Source organism: Ochotona princeps, chromosome 4, assembly GCF_030435755.1.
Source record: "Ochotona princeps isolate mOchPri1 chromosome 4, mOchPri1.hap1, whole genome shotgun sequence".
NCBI lineage: Eukaryota > Metazoa > Chordata > Mammalia > Lagomorpha > Ochotonidae > Ochotona > Ochotona princeps.
In genome coordinates this window covers 43,991,212-44,008,683 of record NC_080835.1, presented here as the reverse complement: position 1 = coordinate 44,008,683, position 17,472 = coordinate 43,991,212, and the positions used below count along the sequence as shown (strand labels likewise).

Sequence of the window (17,472 nt, the reverse complement as noted above, 5' to 3'; positions counted from 1 at the left end):
TTGCAAGCCAGGCTTTGATAGATGCCATCTCTCTTCTGGTGGTGATCACTTCTAGGAAGCCTTCAGTTTTTAGGTATGTCACCCAGGGCTTTGTCCCCTGAGGGACCTCTGTTCTTTAAGCATCTTCCAAGATGTGTGACTGTGAATCCAGACCAAATCCTGCTTTCTGCCTATATTCCACAGGAGGATGGCAGGGCACAGTGTGAATTCAGATACAGAACATATCTGTGCTACGTGGCATTGGAGGGCGTTGTGCAGATGGGCACCCAGTTCCCAGGCCTGGTATCTGAAGGAGCACTGGCTCCCTGGCCCCAGGCAAGTATGGCCGACTCCTCTGACCCCAAGGTAACGTGCTCACCTCGCTTCTTTCCAACAGGCTGATTTGAACTGCAATATTCAAGACGATGCCGGGGCTTTTTACGGTGTCACCAGTCAGTACGAGAGCTCGGAAAACATGACCGTTACCTGCTCCACCAAAGTTTGCTCCTTTGGGAAGCAAGTAGTAGAAAAAGTAGAGGTAAGTTGGCCTCTGTGTACCAGAAACTCCATTCCAGAGTAGACCAGGACTTGCCTTCACACCTTCATTGCAGCTAAGGGTTGTCCCTTCTCCTCCCCCATCTTCAACTTCTTTTCCCTGTAACTTCTAGAAAGGTAGAATGATACAGAAGAAGTGGAAAATCCCAGGCGCACCTTCTGTGTGTCTGAGGTCAGCCTCACCCTGCCCAGCTCATGCTGTGAGGCCTCCTGGGTGGCCTCCAGGGTGGCTCTGCCCACCCAGCACCACCTCCCAGGCTTGGTGAATGACAGTCATGGTGGCTTTTAGCAGCTTCTCTTTGGAAGTGCCCATGTCCTGGGTGTTCTTCCTTGGGCCTCTGGTTCTTTTCCTCCCCCCGTTCAGGTTCATGTGTCCCTCTAGCACATGGACCTCACTGTGGTCACCTCTAGTGTGTTTACTGTCTGCAGAGTTTACTGACCTTGTTCTCAGGCATGTTTTAAGCCGGTGACCAACCTTTTTTTTTTTTTTCTCTGTTGAAATACTGGTTTTTATAATTTGAATGAAAAGGTCACACTTGAAAGACCTACTAAGAGACAAGGTTACTTGTAATAAGAAAATCATACTATACCTGTTAAGTAATTTACAGTACTCTGTACCTTTAGAATTACTTATGTTCATTTTTATGTATTATTCTTTTGTTTTATTTACTAATTTTTCATGATATGGTTCCATATAGGCTTAGGGATTTCCCCTTCTACCCTCCCTGTTTATCACCCCTCCCATTTTCCTCTATGGTATAGTCTTCCAATAAGTCATTAAGTCCATCATTCTGCTTGAGCGTATCCTGACATTGTAGGCATAGACAATGGTAGTAAGTCCAGCATCCTATTGTCAAGAGATATTTTAACAGTTTCATTGGGAGTCCATCTTTGATTTGGGAGTAGAGATGCCTACTGTAGTGTATCTTCACAGTATACTTGCCTGTAATTTACAGTTCCTCTAGATGAAGATATGTATTTACATATTTACATTTATTTATATTATTTATATTTATTTATATTTATATTTCTACTTTATTTTGCATGAAGGTTGCCTTTTATCATAGAGAACATACGACATTTGTCCTTTAGGGATTGGCTTATTTCACTTGTCTGTAGTTGGGACCATTTTGTTGCAAATGGTAGAATTTCATTCTTTTTAATGGCTGAGTAGTATTCCATGAAGTGGTTATACCACAGTTTCTTTACCCATTCCTCTTTCAAGGGGTATCTGGGTTGTTTCCATGTCTTCACTATTGTGGATTTTTAGAAATAGTGAGATTATCTTAAACTTTATAGAGAAACAAAAAAAAAACATTTTCAGCCATCTAATTATAATTGTATTAGGTTCAGCTATCACTTTGGGAAAGGTTGATCTATTACTAACATTAAATCTTTTTAATTAAAAATTTACTTGTATTCTACATATTTTAATAAAATTTTACAGATATATATATCCCTTTATAGTTATTATAATTTCTGATTTCTAGACTTTAATTATTCTAACACAGAAGAGTTCTTCAATTTCTATAGTTTATTTATTTTGAAGATTGACATTGCAGATAATAGCTTAAATATGTTTGCCTTGAGATTTCTTACAGTTAGCTCCAATGGATTTTCTCTAGATTCTTGATTTTTCTATGTATATAACATTAAAAATATATATATGTATATATTTTTTTTTTTGCTTGAAAGAGTTACAGAGAGAGATCTGCTGTTTGCTGGTTTACTCCCTAAATGGCCACAATGTCTAAACCTTGGTCGATGTGCAGCTAGGAACCCAGAGCTTCTTGCTGGTGTCCTATTTCCTTGGGCTGTTTGTCGTCTTCATGCTTTCCAGGCCATCAGCAGGGAGCTGGATGGGAAGTGGAGCAACTGGACACAAACCAGCACCCTTGTGGGATGCTGGCACTGCGGAGGGAGGATTAGTTTGTTAAGCCCCCACAGTGGCCCCCTGTATATAACATGTTCATGTCAGAAAAAAAAAATCTTATTTTACTTCTTCTATTCCAATGTTTATGTTAGTTTTTAAAATTATTTTCTCACTTTCTTTGTGCTAAAATCTTCAGCACAGCTGTGTAAACAATGATGGAGGTAGGCGTTTGGTGACTCCACTGCGGCATTTATTTCATGTGTTAAAGTGCCTGGGTTCAAATCCCAAATCTGTCTCTCATTGTAGCTTTCTGTCAGTTTCTGATTCCAGGTTTTGGGGAGGCAGCCATTGTGGGAGACCTGGGATTAAGTTCTCACTCCTGGCTTTGACCTGGCTGAGCCTTGGCTGTTGCAGTCATGTAGGGGCGTGAATCGGTGAATGAGAGCTTTCTCCTTATCCTCCTTTCTCTGCCTTTCAGATAAATCAGTAGTGTTAGTGGATATTCTTGTATGGGGAGCCACCATTGCAGCCAGTTAAGCTGGCACTTGCATCCCGTATTGAAGTGACAGTTTGAGTCCTAGCTGTTCGTCTTCCTATCCAGCTTCCTCCTGCCCATTACACTTGGAAAGGCAGCAGAAGATGGCCCAGGTACTTGGGCCTCTGCCACCCATGTGGGCAATCAGGATGAAGTTTCTAGCTCCTGACTTTGAACTTGCAGCCACCAGAGGAATAAATTAGTGAAGGGAAAAATGTCTCTCTTTTTCTCGCTTTAACTGTGTGTCTCTGCCTTTCAAATCAATAAATCTTAAAAGAAATAATCTTGAAATTTTGCCATTTGGGATTATGCTTGCTGTTGGTTTTTATAAATGTTGAAGTGCTTTCTGTTCTTCTTTGACTCAGGATTTCTGTTAATGACAGCTGCGCTGTTTTTGGAAATGCAGCCCTTCTTATGATGCCTCTCCAGTTTGTCAGCATCCATTGCCTTCATACTTCCCTGTGTGGGAACCATTGCTGAAGGAAGTCCTGCTTTGGATATGTTGCTGTGTTCTATCTGCTAGTTTTCATTATTATTATTATTAAAGGTTTATTTTCTTTTTGTTTGAAATCAGAGCTAGAAAGAAGGAGAGACAGAAATCTTCCATTCATTGTTTCACACTCCAAATGGCTGCATGAGCTGGACCCGAGCCAGTCTGGAGCCAAGAGCCAGGGGCGACTTACGGGTTTTTCATGTGGATGCAGGATCCCAAGGACCTGAGCCATTCTCTGCAGTGTTCCAAAGCCATAAATAGGGATGTGGATCAGAAGTGGAGCAGTTGGGACATGAACCAGTGCCCACATAGATGCAGTTGCTACAGAGGATTAGCTTGCTGTATCACCAAACTGACGCCTATCTGCTTATATTTCACATAGAATTTCTACTTCTCATAAATGATATTAGTCTATACATTTCTTTCTTAAAATCTGTTCATCCATTTCAGTGTTGAATGTGCTCTAGTTTCATAAAAAGAATTGGAATGCTTATCTTTTTCTGTAGTCTAATGTCATTCCAAATAATATTGGAAATTATTGTTCTTTAAAGGTTGAGTAAAATTTTCACTTTGAAATTATTTTGTCTTTATACATTTTTTAAAAAGAGATTTATTGGGGTCAGTGCCATAGCTTAACAGGTTAATCCTCCGTCCTATGGTGCCAGCATCTTATATGGGTGCTAGTTCATGTCCCGGCTGCTCTACTTCTGATCCAGCTCTCTGCTTGTGTCCTGGGAAAGCAGTAGAGGATGGCCCAAGCCCTTGGAACCCTGTACCTATGTGGGAGACCCTTAAGAAGTTCTTGGCTCCTGGCTTCGGGTCAAGCCTAGCTAAAGCCTTTTGACCATTTGGGTAGTGAAGCAACAGATGGAAGACCTTCTCTATCTCTTCTTCTCTCTGTTAATCTACCTTTCAAATAAAAACTATTTTTGAAAAGGTTTATTTACTTATTTGAAAGGCAGAGAGGGAGAGTGATGAAGTAAGTCTTCTGTCCACTGGTTCACTCTGCAATGGCTGCAGTCACCAGGGCTGGTCCAGGCAGAAGCCACAAGCCCAGAATTCCGTGAGTCTCCCACATGGGTAGCGGGATCCCAAGGACTTGAGCGAGCCATCTCCACTACCTCCCAGGTTGCACATTAGCAGGAATGGAATAGGAGGCAGAGGAGCCAGGACTCAAGTCAGGCAGCTCCAATATGGGATGCATGTAGCTCAAGCAGCCACTACACCCACTCTACAGGTTTTTTTAGGGCCTATTTTTAGTTGAGTATGTTTTCCACTGTAACAGGGAGGACTGTGAGGCTGCCTCTGGAAGTTGTCTTGTAGCAGAACTTCGCTATATCGTGTTAGTTTGTGTCTCCCTTCTCCTTGCTACAAAGAGAGCTCCTTTCTGATTTCTTTTTGACTCAAGGTTATTTAGAAATGATTTTTTTTTTTTTGAAGGTCAGAGTTGGAGACACAAAGAAAGCAGGATTTTTCATCCTGTGGATTTCACTCCCCAGATGGCCACAACAGCCAGCGCTGGGCTAGGCTGAAGCCAGGAGCTTCCAGGCACTGGGCCGTCTTCTGCTTTTCCTGGGCCATTAGCAGGGAGCTGGGAAGGAAGTGGAAGAGCTGGAACATGGCAATGCACATATAGGGCATCGGCATCACAGGTGGTAGCCTTAACCACTGCAGCACAGTGCTGACCTAGAAGTGATTTCTTAATTCCAAGCAATTCCATGGGTTATACAGTCTGCCTATGTACCAGTACTATTTTTGTGTTTTTGGTTTTTTTAAAGACTTATTTTTTATTGGAAAGTCAGATATACAGAGAGGAGAGACAGAGAAGATCTTCCATCCACTGATTCACCCCCTGCACCCAAGTGGCTGCAGTGGCCAGAGCTGAACTGATCCAAAGCCAGGAATTCTGGTGGGTCTCCCACATGGATGCAGGGTCCGAAGGCTTTGGGCCGTCCTCTCCTGCTTTCCCAGGCCACAAGCAGGGAGCCAGATGGGAAGTAGGGTTGCAGGAATTAGAGCCAGTGCCCATATGGGATCCTGGCATGGCAAGGCGATGACTTTAGCAGCTAGGCTACCGTGCCAGGCCCGTGTTTTTGTTTTTTAAAGACATAAACAGCTAGCACTTGGGAGCTAAAGTAAGCAGGTCTCTGTAACAGAGGGAAATTAGCTATAGTAGCTGTTGGCCTGGGCAGCCTTTTCACATTGCAGAGGCACTTTTGTTGTGAAGGTTGTGACTTGCTGGGGCCCACTCTCCTGACCTCCAGCTACAGAAACACTAAGCAGTTACTATTTTGTGTTTGTGTATATACTTTGCTAAAAGGATCTGCTAAATGCCCTTTAAAGCCATCATCTTCCAAACTTTTCTTTATATAATTTTCAGAAACAATAATGGATTTGTAGTATGGCAGTAAATGTTGAGATGGGATGTTTTAAAATTGGGTAAACTGAGTAAATGGCATGGCATTAAGCCAACAAGTGAAGTGTTTTTACAGCCAGCCATAGCTGTTTCATGTATGTGTTAAGTCAAAAGTATAAAAACACCCAAATCGTTTTTTACCTCACAGACGGAGTATGCAAGGTTTGAGAACGGCCGATTTGTATACCGAATAAACCGTTCCCCGATGTGTGAATACATGATCAACTTCATCCACAAGCTCAAACACTTACCGGAGAAATATATGATGAACAGTGTTTTGGAAAACTTCACAATTTTATTGGTAATGGTTTAATCTCCTTCTTGTCTAGCAGACTGCTGCAAGGCATCTGGGGAAGGTGTGGAGGGAGTCTTGGAAGGTCCGAGGGAGACCAGTCTGATAAGTTGGGCTCGGGTTGTTGGTGAGCGATTGAATGGACAGCATTGATAAGGCTGACTTGAATCTATGGTCTTCTCTGGTGGGGCTTCTGAGGTTGGTAGAACCAGTGCAGGTGGGTAGCAAGAAGTGTGGGCTTGATCCCAGCTGTCTACCTAGCAGGAGAATTTCTAAGAAATCATGATGCCCAGTGTATATCCTAGGTCGGTGATGTCAGGCTGTCTGAGATAGGCCAAGGCACATGACTTTCTTTTTATTCAGTTCCCCAGATAATCCCAATGTTAGTCATGTGGTCTCAGTGGCAATGCATGCATGCAATCAGAACCCAAGCAGAAGCTGAGCCAGAGGGGTTGTGCTTCAAACATACCTTCCTTCATGGGAGATTCACATAGGTGTGCAAAGAAGGAACCTACCTTAAGACAGATAAATAAACTGCCAGTGCCTGGAGAAACACAGATCAGAGCAGAATACACTGACAGGAAGGAAGGGGAGTACTCTGCATGGGCAGGAACATGTTCAAAATCTCCTGGGCAGCCAGAGGGGAAAGAACAGATGACCGTGCCCAAGGCTCACACTAGGCACACTGACCAGGTCCCCAGGGCAGTGTAGGCAGGGGTGTATATCCCCAGTGGTTCCTGGGGTCTTCATTTGTAAGCTTTATTAGAAAAGTGTTGTCCTCAGAATTTGCTTATAAAAATATACAGTAATGCATTTCTTAAGACCCATTAAATAATAACATTGCCTGGTTAAACTGGTAGGAAGACACCAGTGCCACAAGTTTGTGGAGACCATTTGCTAGCAGTGTCAGCAAGGCTGCATTGTGGCCAGTTATCAGTCCTCCAAAGGCCCAGTAACTTTTTTGTCACTTGGATTAAGAACTAAAATACTTAGGGAGAGAATTTTTTTTTTTTTATTTGTTGATTTTTATGTATTTGAAAGGCAAAGACATCTGCTGGATCACTTCCCAGTGCCTTCAACAGCCAGGGCTGGGCCAAGTCAAAGAAGCCAGGAGGGAACAGGGACTTGAACTTGAGCCATCACCTGCTGCCTCCCAAGGTGTGCGTTAGCAGAAGGCTGCAGTCGGGAGCAGAGCTGAGAAGTGAGCCCAGGCCCTGTGCTAGGGATGCAGGCATTCCAAGTGGCATGTCAGCAGTGAGGCTGGATGCCCGCCTGGAGACAGTGGCTCTCGGTCAGTGGTGTACCAATTTGAAAAGAAAAAAACAAAAAGGACAGGCTGTTTCCCAATCTAAAACCTTTGCTTGTTTCCATGGTACAAATACACACTCTATAGCTTATGAAATTATATTTAAAGAGTAACTTTCATGAGCTGGCACAGGTAGGTGCCACTGTAAAATGAAAGCCCCAAACGCTGTGTGATTCAGATTCATCAGGAAGCTTTTAAAAGATGTGAGATCGGAATCCCTGCCAGTAGGGCCAGTGTTGTGTTTCTTGCTTAGCTTTAAAGATCTCCAGGTCACGCTGCTGAGGGTGAGGCCCACTGCCTAGGGGTCTGGTAATTGAGCCACAGCAGGTCGGAGAGCTCACACGTGATTGGCATTGACCTGGTAAAAGACCTTACATGTAGTTCCCAGACGTGCCTGTGTCCCTCCAAAATTCAGAAACCAACAGTTGCGCGGGGCGGGGCGGGGCGGGGCGGGGCGGGGCTGCGGGGTGGTAATCTCTCATACAGGCTCCTTAATTCCTCATTAGCCTTTCCCTCAAATGGTCTTGCAAAAGTTGAGAAGTTCAAGGACCAGGGTGCTGCTGGCAGGTAGCAGGTGTGTGTCTCACCAGGGTTGTGTGTTGCTACTTAAGAACAGCTTCTGCCTTAGCATTCTGATAAGCAAAGGCATTGTAAGAGCTTTGGGAATTAGCAGACACTTGAATGGATGGCTGTCCTCCATTCCTGCCTCCTCCCTCCTGGAGACAATCTATGCGGTTTCTTGAAAGTCAGGCCTGAGTCTTATTTCTGCACATTGCAGATAAATGTGGCCTGGAAAAGTGGTACTGCACCTGTTAGCCACCAAGCCCATGGAGCTGAATATGTAAAACCCCCGTGTAACGTGACTTCAGCCAGTGTTACCGTCCAGGGAAACTATCAGGATGGACTAATTTCTAAGCATGTTATTAATCACCTGTTGGTAAATTTCTGCTAGGAATAATAGCATAGAATAATACTGTACAAAAACTGAAATCAAGCTAGCACTCATGGATTATGGAAACAGGACTCTACAACTGATGATTATGAGTTTTACTTTCCAACTTGTTCCTGGGGTTGGAAGGTGGAGGCACATGGCTGGGAGACAAGTTGCAGGTGTTTTGCTATGTCTGTTGTATAGAACGCTTGTGTCAGGAAGACCATGCTGACTGCTGGAGTGGATTTTCTTGGTCTCTTCAGGTTAACTTAGGAGTTGAGCCAAACCTGCAGATGTGGCACCCTGGTAAGAGCAACCGAACATACTGAAGGAGACAGCAACTAAAACGAAGGGCCGCTATTTCCATTATCTTTCAAAGTCATGTTCAAACATTAGAAATACTTTTTTTTCTTCTCCTTTTGGATTGCAATCAGAAAACAGAAACAGGAAACAGTTTTTTAAGATTTACTTATTTTTATTGGAAAGTCAGATTTACAGAGAGGAGAGACAGAGAGGAAGTCTTCTGTCTGCTGGTTCACTCCCCTAGTGGCTGCAACAGCCAGAGCTGAGCTATTCTGAAGCCAAGAGACAGGAGCTTCTTCCAGATCTCCCACACGGGTGGTAGGGTCCCAAGGCTTTGGGGTCATCCTCTACTGCTTTCCCAGGCCACAAGCAGGGAGCTAGATGGGAAGTGGAGCAGCCAGGACCAAATCGGCACCCATATGGGATCCCAGTGTGTGCAAGATGAGGACTTTAGCCAATAGGCTATGGTGCCAGGCCAAAAACAGAATACAGTTTTAATAGTAAATTTAAAATAAGGTAGGATCATCCGTGAGGGACACAGGCACTCAGCTAGCTAGACCCAGGTGTTAGGTCATGAAATGTTCACTGCTGAACTCTGCAGTTCTGTTTTTTCTCATTCTGTGGATAAGAATATGAAGCTTACTGCAAGTCACACAGCTAGCAGTGGACTTGAATTAAGACTTGAATCAAAAGGAAAGACACTCTGTGGAGGATTTTGCGACAAGAAATGCAAGGCTTGGATTGAAGACCTGGCTCTAGTTTAGACCTTGCACAAGTAAGCTGAAGTCTTCAGCCATCAGTTCCCACCTCCATGTGTGAACTGAGTGCTTAGTTCTGTCTACCTCAATGGCCATTGTTGAGAAAGCTTCAACTCCTTCAGCTTAATGGGAAGACCACTAGCTGCTGGGCTGTGGTGCAGATGGAACCCAGTATCTGTCCTGAGGTAACTTGTGGCCTGGAGGAGTGGAAAAGGCAGGTTAGTGAGCTGTAAGCTATATGCTGCTGACTACAGAGTACCTTTGAAACAGATACCAAGGGAGTGCAGGGTGAGCTGGGAGCTTCTTGGCTATGCCAAAGGGGTGATGTGCTTCATGCCTTAATGCATAAAAGATCTTCCTGAGACTAACCCCAAAGGGAGCTTCCCTGTGTCTCAGATGACAAGGATGCCAAGGCAAACGGGAGTCCGCTGAAGGAAGCAGACATGTTAAATCACCCCTAAATGGACAGAGACTCCTACTGGCCAGTGTCTCTGGAGAGTCAAGTAGGAAGACTCCGACTACTCTCGGGTCCAAGAAATCTTCCTGCAAAATGATTGAAAGATTGAGAGAAGCGATCTGTTAGGTGATAAGACCTCTCTATCAAAACAGAATGCAGTTAGCACCCACTCATAGAGCTATTAAGATAATCTTTGGAACATTAAACTTGAAGTAGATGTATAGTATGCACTCCATAGGAATTACTGTTCATTCTGCAGATACTTTAGTGATTGTACTGTCCCACTCTAAGCTCTTCTTGGGAAGCACAATCCCTGTTTTTCAGGGAAAACCTGGTTTGTTAGAGGAGATGGCCACTAAAGTAAATTCCACCAACATTTTTGTACTTACAGGGAAAATTAGAAGCACCATGGGACTTTCTCCTTTGGCCAGGAACTGTAAACAGTGGATGACTTAAGAAGGAGGGAAGCCCCCTAGGTGAAGCAGCCAGATGTATCCAGGGGACATGAGGCGAGAGGCCAGCCAGGCCAGGCTGCCCGATATTTACATTGTTTGCAAACACTGGGTCAGCAGAGCCAAACTAAGTCACGAGAGCATTCAGTGTTCCTTCTAGAAATGCACAGGAAGTTGGGTGCGGTGAGGGGAGAGTGGGAGCTGCAGTGAGGTGGGCCTGAGAAGGAAGCTGTGACCGTCAACATGAGGCAGGAGCGGGGCTCGAAATGTGGGACTCGAGAGAGGAGATGGATGAGTATCGCAGCATCTCGTTTGGAAGATGAAGCCAGGATCGCTGGAGTTACTGCCTCATGTGTTCCTGCCTGTCCCACAGGGCTTTCACGTGGCAGATTGTTTCACAAGTCCAGAGACTGCTGACGGATGCAGTGGTGCACAGCCACTTACATCTGCCTTGACTATTATGAAACAAAATGGAGTGAAAGTTTAAGAATGAGATAGGAAAAAGAATAGATTTTGCATGTTGTGAGGCAATGCGCATGTTCATCATTTTACAGTGTATCTGCGTATCCCGTGGCACCTCATCAAGATGTTCAATTGGATATAGGACAATATGACAGAGAGGAGTCAGTTGCCTAGGGAAAATGGCTTTACTGTGGGACAGAAGAATAGAAGTAATCTTTGTTGTAAAGGAAGTTGTCCAAGGAAAACCAAATGCATGAACCACACTACTCCTTGTGGTGCTTGGCCTCAGAATGCAGATGGGACCAGATGTAGTCTGTAATGCCCTTGGGGGTGTAGCTGCTGAGTTTCATGGTATTCGAATCAGGCCAGTAGGATGATACCAAGGAAGGCCTGACAGCTCCGCTGATTGGCTGGTTTGCTCCAGGCAGTTGCTGCCATCCCACCCCAGTTACCACAGTGTCAGTGGAGCGTGTGTGTTTTCACCATTATGCTATCTTGACAGTGAATCTTTCTTCTTTTTTTAAACAGGTGGTAACAAACAGGGACACACAAGAAACTCTCCTGTGCATGGCCTGTGTGTTTGAAGTATCAAATAGTGAACACGGAGCACAGCATCATATTTACAGGCTCGTAAAGGACTGAGCTTGGTTATTTATATATAAAGAGATCTGTATATATACACACATACACATCTGTGCACACACACACTCTCTCTCCACTCTTGGGTGACTGACTGCAAACCTCACCACTCTGGGTGGTGCCCTGGCCCTGAGGCCACCCCAACTTTTCTAACTCCTGTCTGAGTGAAGTCATTTTTCCGTGTGTTGATGCTATCACTGTAGCTGTGAAGTTCTGGTACAGTTGTAAAAAGGAGAAATCCAGTTGTTTCTGTGTGTCCCTCAGATCTTCAGCCCACAGTTTCCTCGGGAAAGGGGAACCTTAACCCACGTCTCTCTTTCTTGATTGTGGTAGAAAATACTGAGACAGAGCATTGGCCACGGGACGTTTCCAGCCTTTACACAAGTGTAGTTTTTTTGTTGTTATTGTTCTCTTTTTTTTTTTTCCAACATAAAATTCTTGTTTTAAGATACAAGTAAAATTAATCTTTAAATATAAATGTAAATTAGTACACAAAACTAAGAACCTTTAGACTTACCTTTGTAACTAATTACGGTGGAAGTTATGAAAGAATGTAATTCACTAAATTATTTTTTAAATGAAACTTTTCTTTCTTTTTGAAACCAAATGTTGAACTATAGCCTTAAGAAATGCTTGGTAGAAATATCCTAATGAGACAAATTTGTACTTTTTTTTTTCCTCAAGGTAAAAACTAATCTGTTAATCCATTAAACTCTTGAACAGGTATTACAGAGGAAAAAGAGCTTCACCCCTTACCCTTAACATATAGAGTATATTTAAAAATATAAAATTGTATTGTACTAATGTGATGATTGATTATTTAATGAAAAAGAAAAGATGGCTTTTTGCAATAAGTAGATAAATACTGAAAAAAATCTAAACTTACAATGTTTATATAGTCTTGTGTGTGCAGTTATATTTTATATGGACAACCAAATTTTTTATGAAGATGAGTAAATATTTGAACCACTGAAAAATTTAGCCACAAAATTTAAAAATTGGCCTGAATTACTGCACTGTGAGCTGCAAAGGACAGAGAATCCTGTGGCTGGGAGAACAACGTTGTCAGCCTGACTAGGAAAAGGCTCATCAGTTTTAGCATCTCTGATCCCCAGAAACCTGCAAGCACCTCGCCGGCTGGTTGAGACCTATCCCACTTTCTGGTGGTGGCCCATTGTGCAGGAGGGCCTGCCGTAACCGCCACTGTGTGTGCAGCTGTGGGTACAGTTGGAACACTCACTCAAGGCCCATTTGGTCCTTGCTTTGCTAGGTGCTGGTAGGTGTGCATCTCAGTGTGTGTCTGTCTGCAGACTTAGCTGGATTCTCTCTAAGGACGTCTGTTTCCTTGACGTATCTCAGTCCATCTTGAGAGGACCCACTGGACTTAGGTTTAACAGGCCCCAGTCTCTATCTGACCTTATCAAGGAGGCTTATCAGAAAGTTCTCATCCAAACTTTCTAATCCAGATATTCCAAAGCATTAGCCAGACAGCTGGTTTGATGTGGCCACATGTCTTGTGCTTCTCTGGGGAGGCAACAGGGGAACCTTGTTCACTTCTGTCGCTTGCCACCCCCAAACTTCCCAGAAGAAAATGATGCACTTATAACCATGAGGTCTGTGTTAACACAGTGGGATAGGAAATAAGTTCTTAAGTTGTAAAATATGTCCAGATTTTTTTCACCTAAGGTAGAAAACATCCAAGTAGTGCATGCGCACACACAACACCCTTTCTCTCTCACCATCTGCCCTGTTGCTCACTGCTTGTGCATTGCTCAGCTTCTCTGATCAGAAGCCCGTGGGGTGCATATCCCTTCTGCAGGTGCACAGGCCAGTGCTGCTTTGTTCATCAGGTCTGTAGTGTAGGCTGTTAGGCTTCCTTGTCACTCACCATCCTGAGTGGCTTCTTTTGAACACCCTATTCAGGGACATCTTCTGTGCTCCACTCTTATAGGACCTGGGTTAGGTGAGTGTATGTAAATCATGTCATGTGGTCCGCTTCAAGGGAATAGAGAACTGCTTCCTGTTCCAACCAAGGAATAGGCTACTCTGGGCTGCCCGGGGGCTTCTAGAACTGTGACCCAGGAAGACCCCCACAACCTGATCTGCTTAGCTTAGCAGCTCGGGCTGCATCCTTTCCTTTTCAAAACATCTGTAAGTTTATGGGTTTTTTTGTTGTTGTTGTTTGTTTTGTTTTGCTGAAGTTGGCTTCTCTTGTTCTTCACCTGTGTTCTCCAGGAAATGGATTTTGCCTGTCTTCACCAGTGATCCAGTTTCCCCAAACTCTTGTGCTCTTTGCCTCATCCTTCATTACTCTGGGGAATCTGTGTGGTGGCCTCCAGCAGTCTCCCATTGGGCCTTGTTTCCAGGGGCAGCCTCCTCCCCTTTTGTTAGAAACCCTGCTTCACCATCAGGTCTCCTTCCCAGAGCCCAGTGCTCACTCCTGTCTTCCTGGGCTTCCCGTTACCTGACTAGGACCAGGGCTACCTTATACTTTCACTGCTGAGCAGGGAGGCCCATGTTTCACAGGAATGAGCTAAAGATTAAGGCTCTGGCAGATTGACCCCATCTCCCTCCTAGTGAGAGACGTAGAATAAAAGCAGGACTTCTGGAGTCGTGTCCTAGAGTCCCAGGATCCTCTCAAGCTTGGTACCATTGGCACTGGCATCCTCAACTCCACCTGGTGCCCCTCTTCTCCCATTTGTCACAACACGAAACATCTCTGAATACCTCCCAAAGCTTCCCCATCCTGCAGTGCAGACCCACCACTTGGGTCTCCCAGGGCCCAGTGGCAGTGGCTCTTCCATTTCACCTTGACCAAGCTGCTGTTGACTGGGAACCTCATTCAGGCCATCAAGGAACACATAGGGATACGACACTGTGTCTGTGTCTGGCCAATTCAATTCTGGTGTTTCATGGCCATCCCTCTCTGCTGTATGTGTTCTTTCATCCCTAGGGAAGCTGGAATGTCTGGTCACTATCCCTGTCACTTGGTCACACCTATACATTTCTAATTTGATTCTCAGTCCTTAGCTTCCTGGAGTTGACAAAGGACTCTGACACTCATTCCTCTTTCTCACAAGCTCATGGCTGTCATCATCAAACCTTGAATCTTCATGAATATCTTACAGACTGCTTTACCTTGCTGCCTCATGGTCCTGGCTGTTGGTAGACTGTATCAAAACTTCTGAAACTTTTATCTACACCTGGAGATGAGGGAGGGAGGGCTTCATTCCAGAATTGGACTTCCAGAATCCTTCTTCTTTGTCCTGAAAAAGAGCACAATCTGTAGCCTTCATTTTGTAAGCAAGGAAGGTGAGGTCTGGAATAGACAGGAATTGCTCAAGGTCATCTAGGTCCCCCAGCTGGCAAGTGTTGCAGAACAAAGCTAAGGACTTCTCTAGGGTTCTGACCTCTTCAGGTGGAGGTTGTTCTTCAGGACTCTGTGCTTATATGACCCCTGACCATGTGTGGACAGTCCATTGAGAAAGGGGGAGATTCAGAATGCCCATGTCACAAAGCACAGCACCCCCCAGTGCTGCTCCGCCTGTGGGGGCATCCTATCGGGCCCCAGCTCTGAGTCCTCCACAGCAGATGGGAAAGCTGGTGAGCCTTTTCACTCCTCTGGGGACAAGTTCACCTGCCACAGGTGCTGAATCAAGTTCCTCTTTGCTAATCTTCCCAGCAGCAAATCCCACACCAGCCAAAAACTGCCCCAGTTCTAAGCACTTGGGGTTTTGAAAGTCCTCCAATGACTTTTGAGCCCAAGTTTTCATTAGGTTTTAATACTGTGGTGGCTGTAGCAGTTGTTTTTGTACAACCGTAAATTATTTAAACCACATATGACGATCAGTTTTACAAGCCAGGTACCTGTAATTTGTATAATTTTGTATATGCTCTGGTACACTACACCTGTCCTAACAAAGGGTAGAACGAATTCTGTTTGTTGGTGTTCATACCTGTGACTTCAGGAGGATGTGTCTGCATTGCTGATTTCTTTATGTTGATGTTTCTGTGGCAAAACCCTGCACAGGTCATTTCTGAAAAGCCTTAAACCTCCAAGATGTTGTTGCGTGTAGGGTCTACAGTGCAAAAGGCTGCCTCGGAACTGTGAGCCCTTTTGTAAGCTGGAAGCATTTCTCTTACTACTGTTACTTTTTTTTTTTAGGAAGTTTTCAATTTAGAGCTGCCAAAGCGTTCCAGTAAGCAGTGCCTTAGTAATACCTTAGTCGAACCGCCAGCCTTTTCCTACACTTGGTCTCGGAGTTCATTTCCTAATTGGCCAATATTGGAAACAAAACAAGCAAAAATTGTCTTTGCCTTTGATTTTCAAGCCCGTTTTTTTCTCCTGTTCATTAGAAAACTGATGACTTGATCTAAAATCTGAAACTCAAGTCACTTCTTTGCCCACCCTCTCAAATATATATATACCAAAACAGAAGGTTGCAACTTTAGTTTACTATGAAAAGTAAATTATACTTTTATTGTTGCCTTTTAAATCCATAACCAAATACTTAGCTATTTGTGAATCTTCTGCACTCAGCATGAAAGTGCCTTTGGTTTGAGATTCCAGCTTAGAAAAGTGCTGCCATCCTCACAATAATTTGTAGAGAGACCAAAAATATTTTGAGATCACCATAATGCCTTTGGTTTCCTGGGATGAGTCACCAGCCACCGGCCTCTGTTCACAAGAGCACGATGCGGTGCTCTCCTGCTGTCTGCCACGGGTGCCGCCACCACTGCCACTCACCCATAATGCAGTGCAGCAGGAGCGACCCAGAAGCCGTTGTGCCCATGCACCACCCATCGGCTGTGTCACTTCTGCTCGTCCCCCAGCCCTGCATCCCAGCGAGGGACCTCTGCACCAAGCGAGTCTCTCGGCCGGTGGACAGATGTCACAGATTTCTCCTGCTGCCATATTCCAGTTCCATCTCGGTGGAGACTTTATTTTCCATTCAAATGACAGTGCGCACTTAACTGGTTTACACAACAACACCATTTTGAAAGTTGGAAGCCTCAAACTGAGATGAGTGTGCAGAACAAAAAGGCATTAGGGTCGTTACAATTGAAGTGTTCTTCTCAAGGGCAAACACGTTGCCTCTGAGTGTTGCGTATGAGTGTGCTACGAGAACCTTCCAAAGAACACCATTCACAATTAGGCATTTTCCAAGAATGTTCCAGCCCTCAAAAGGGCAACTTTTCAATGGGTCCGTCTCGGCTTATGTCAAAACCTTGTATAAATTGGGAAATTTGATTAAAGAGTAAAAACGACAAGGAGGCAAAAACACCAGCCCGCATCAAAAAAGAAAAAGAAAAAGCCAGGGAAACAGATTTTTCTGTGCATATATATTTTAGAAACATCTGACATCTTTGATAGTAAGCCTCTAAAATTTAATGTTTAGATTTTTGCCTGTTCAACTTGGTGTCTTTTTAAGAATAGCTTCCCTGGGCTCTGAAATTTCAAGAGTGACTTCTTGTTATGATTTCAAGTTGTGACTATTGATAGTTTAACTATCATTTGAAAGGGAAAATTTCTCCTCAGAAGTTGTAGCTAGCTGCTCCTTCCGGTCAGTTGTACACCACAACTTGGAAGAAATTAGTCAAAATTGTTCTTTCCCTGCTTCTCTTTCCAGCTGTGACTGTACTTTGACAGTGGTTTTCTCTCATCAACTCTTTGCTTACCGTGTTAATGAAGACTTAGTGTCTCAAGTTTATTGCATTGCAAAAGATAGTTTTGCTGAGGTCATACATCGTGAAGTAAGATGAGTTCTTGTATTTATTGCCCTGCTTCCTAAGCTGTAGCTTGTTTTATTCCATGCGTTAGCATTGGGTCACTCGTATGGCGCACTGTATCATTTTAGGATTTGAAATGACATTTTTGTTCCTGCTCATTCATCATTAGGTATGGTTAGATTCCACCTTTTCTCCAGTTGATTCTTGTCTGCCTTTCATTTAGAAATGACTTCTCCTTTCCCTTCATAAGAGAGGCTGACAGAATTGAGTAAATCCGTCAGAAACCAACCT

The 17,472-nt window shown here is 44.1% G+C and overlaps 1 protein-coding gene across 9 annotated transcripts in view; it reads left to right on the top strand.

Moving 5' to 3' along the window:
* TEAD1 (TEA domain transcription factor 1) overlaps positions 1 to 12,275 on the top strand; it is a 255,049-nt gene extending 242,774 nt beyond the window's left edge. For all 9 annotated transcript variants that reach the window (XM_058663362.1, XM_058663363.1, XM_058663364.1 and 6 more), the window contains 3 exons: positions 377 to 517; positions 6,000 to 6,152; positions 11,341 to 12,275. In XM_058663362.1, the coding sequence (XP_058519345.1) occupies positions 377 to 517; positions 6,000 to 6,152; positions 11,341 to 11,454 (408 nt within the window). In that variant the 3' untranslated portion in view covers positions 11,455 to 12,275. The remainder of the gene's footprint in view (positions 1 to 376; positions 518 to 5,999; positions 6,153 to 11,340) is intronic.
* Positions 12,276 to 17,472: the final 5,197 nt, after the last annotated feature.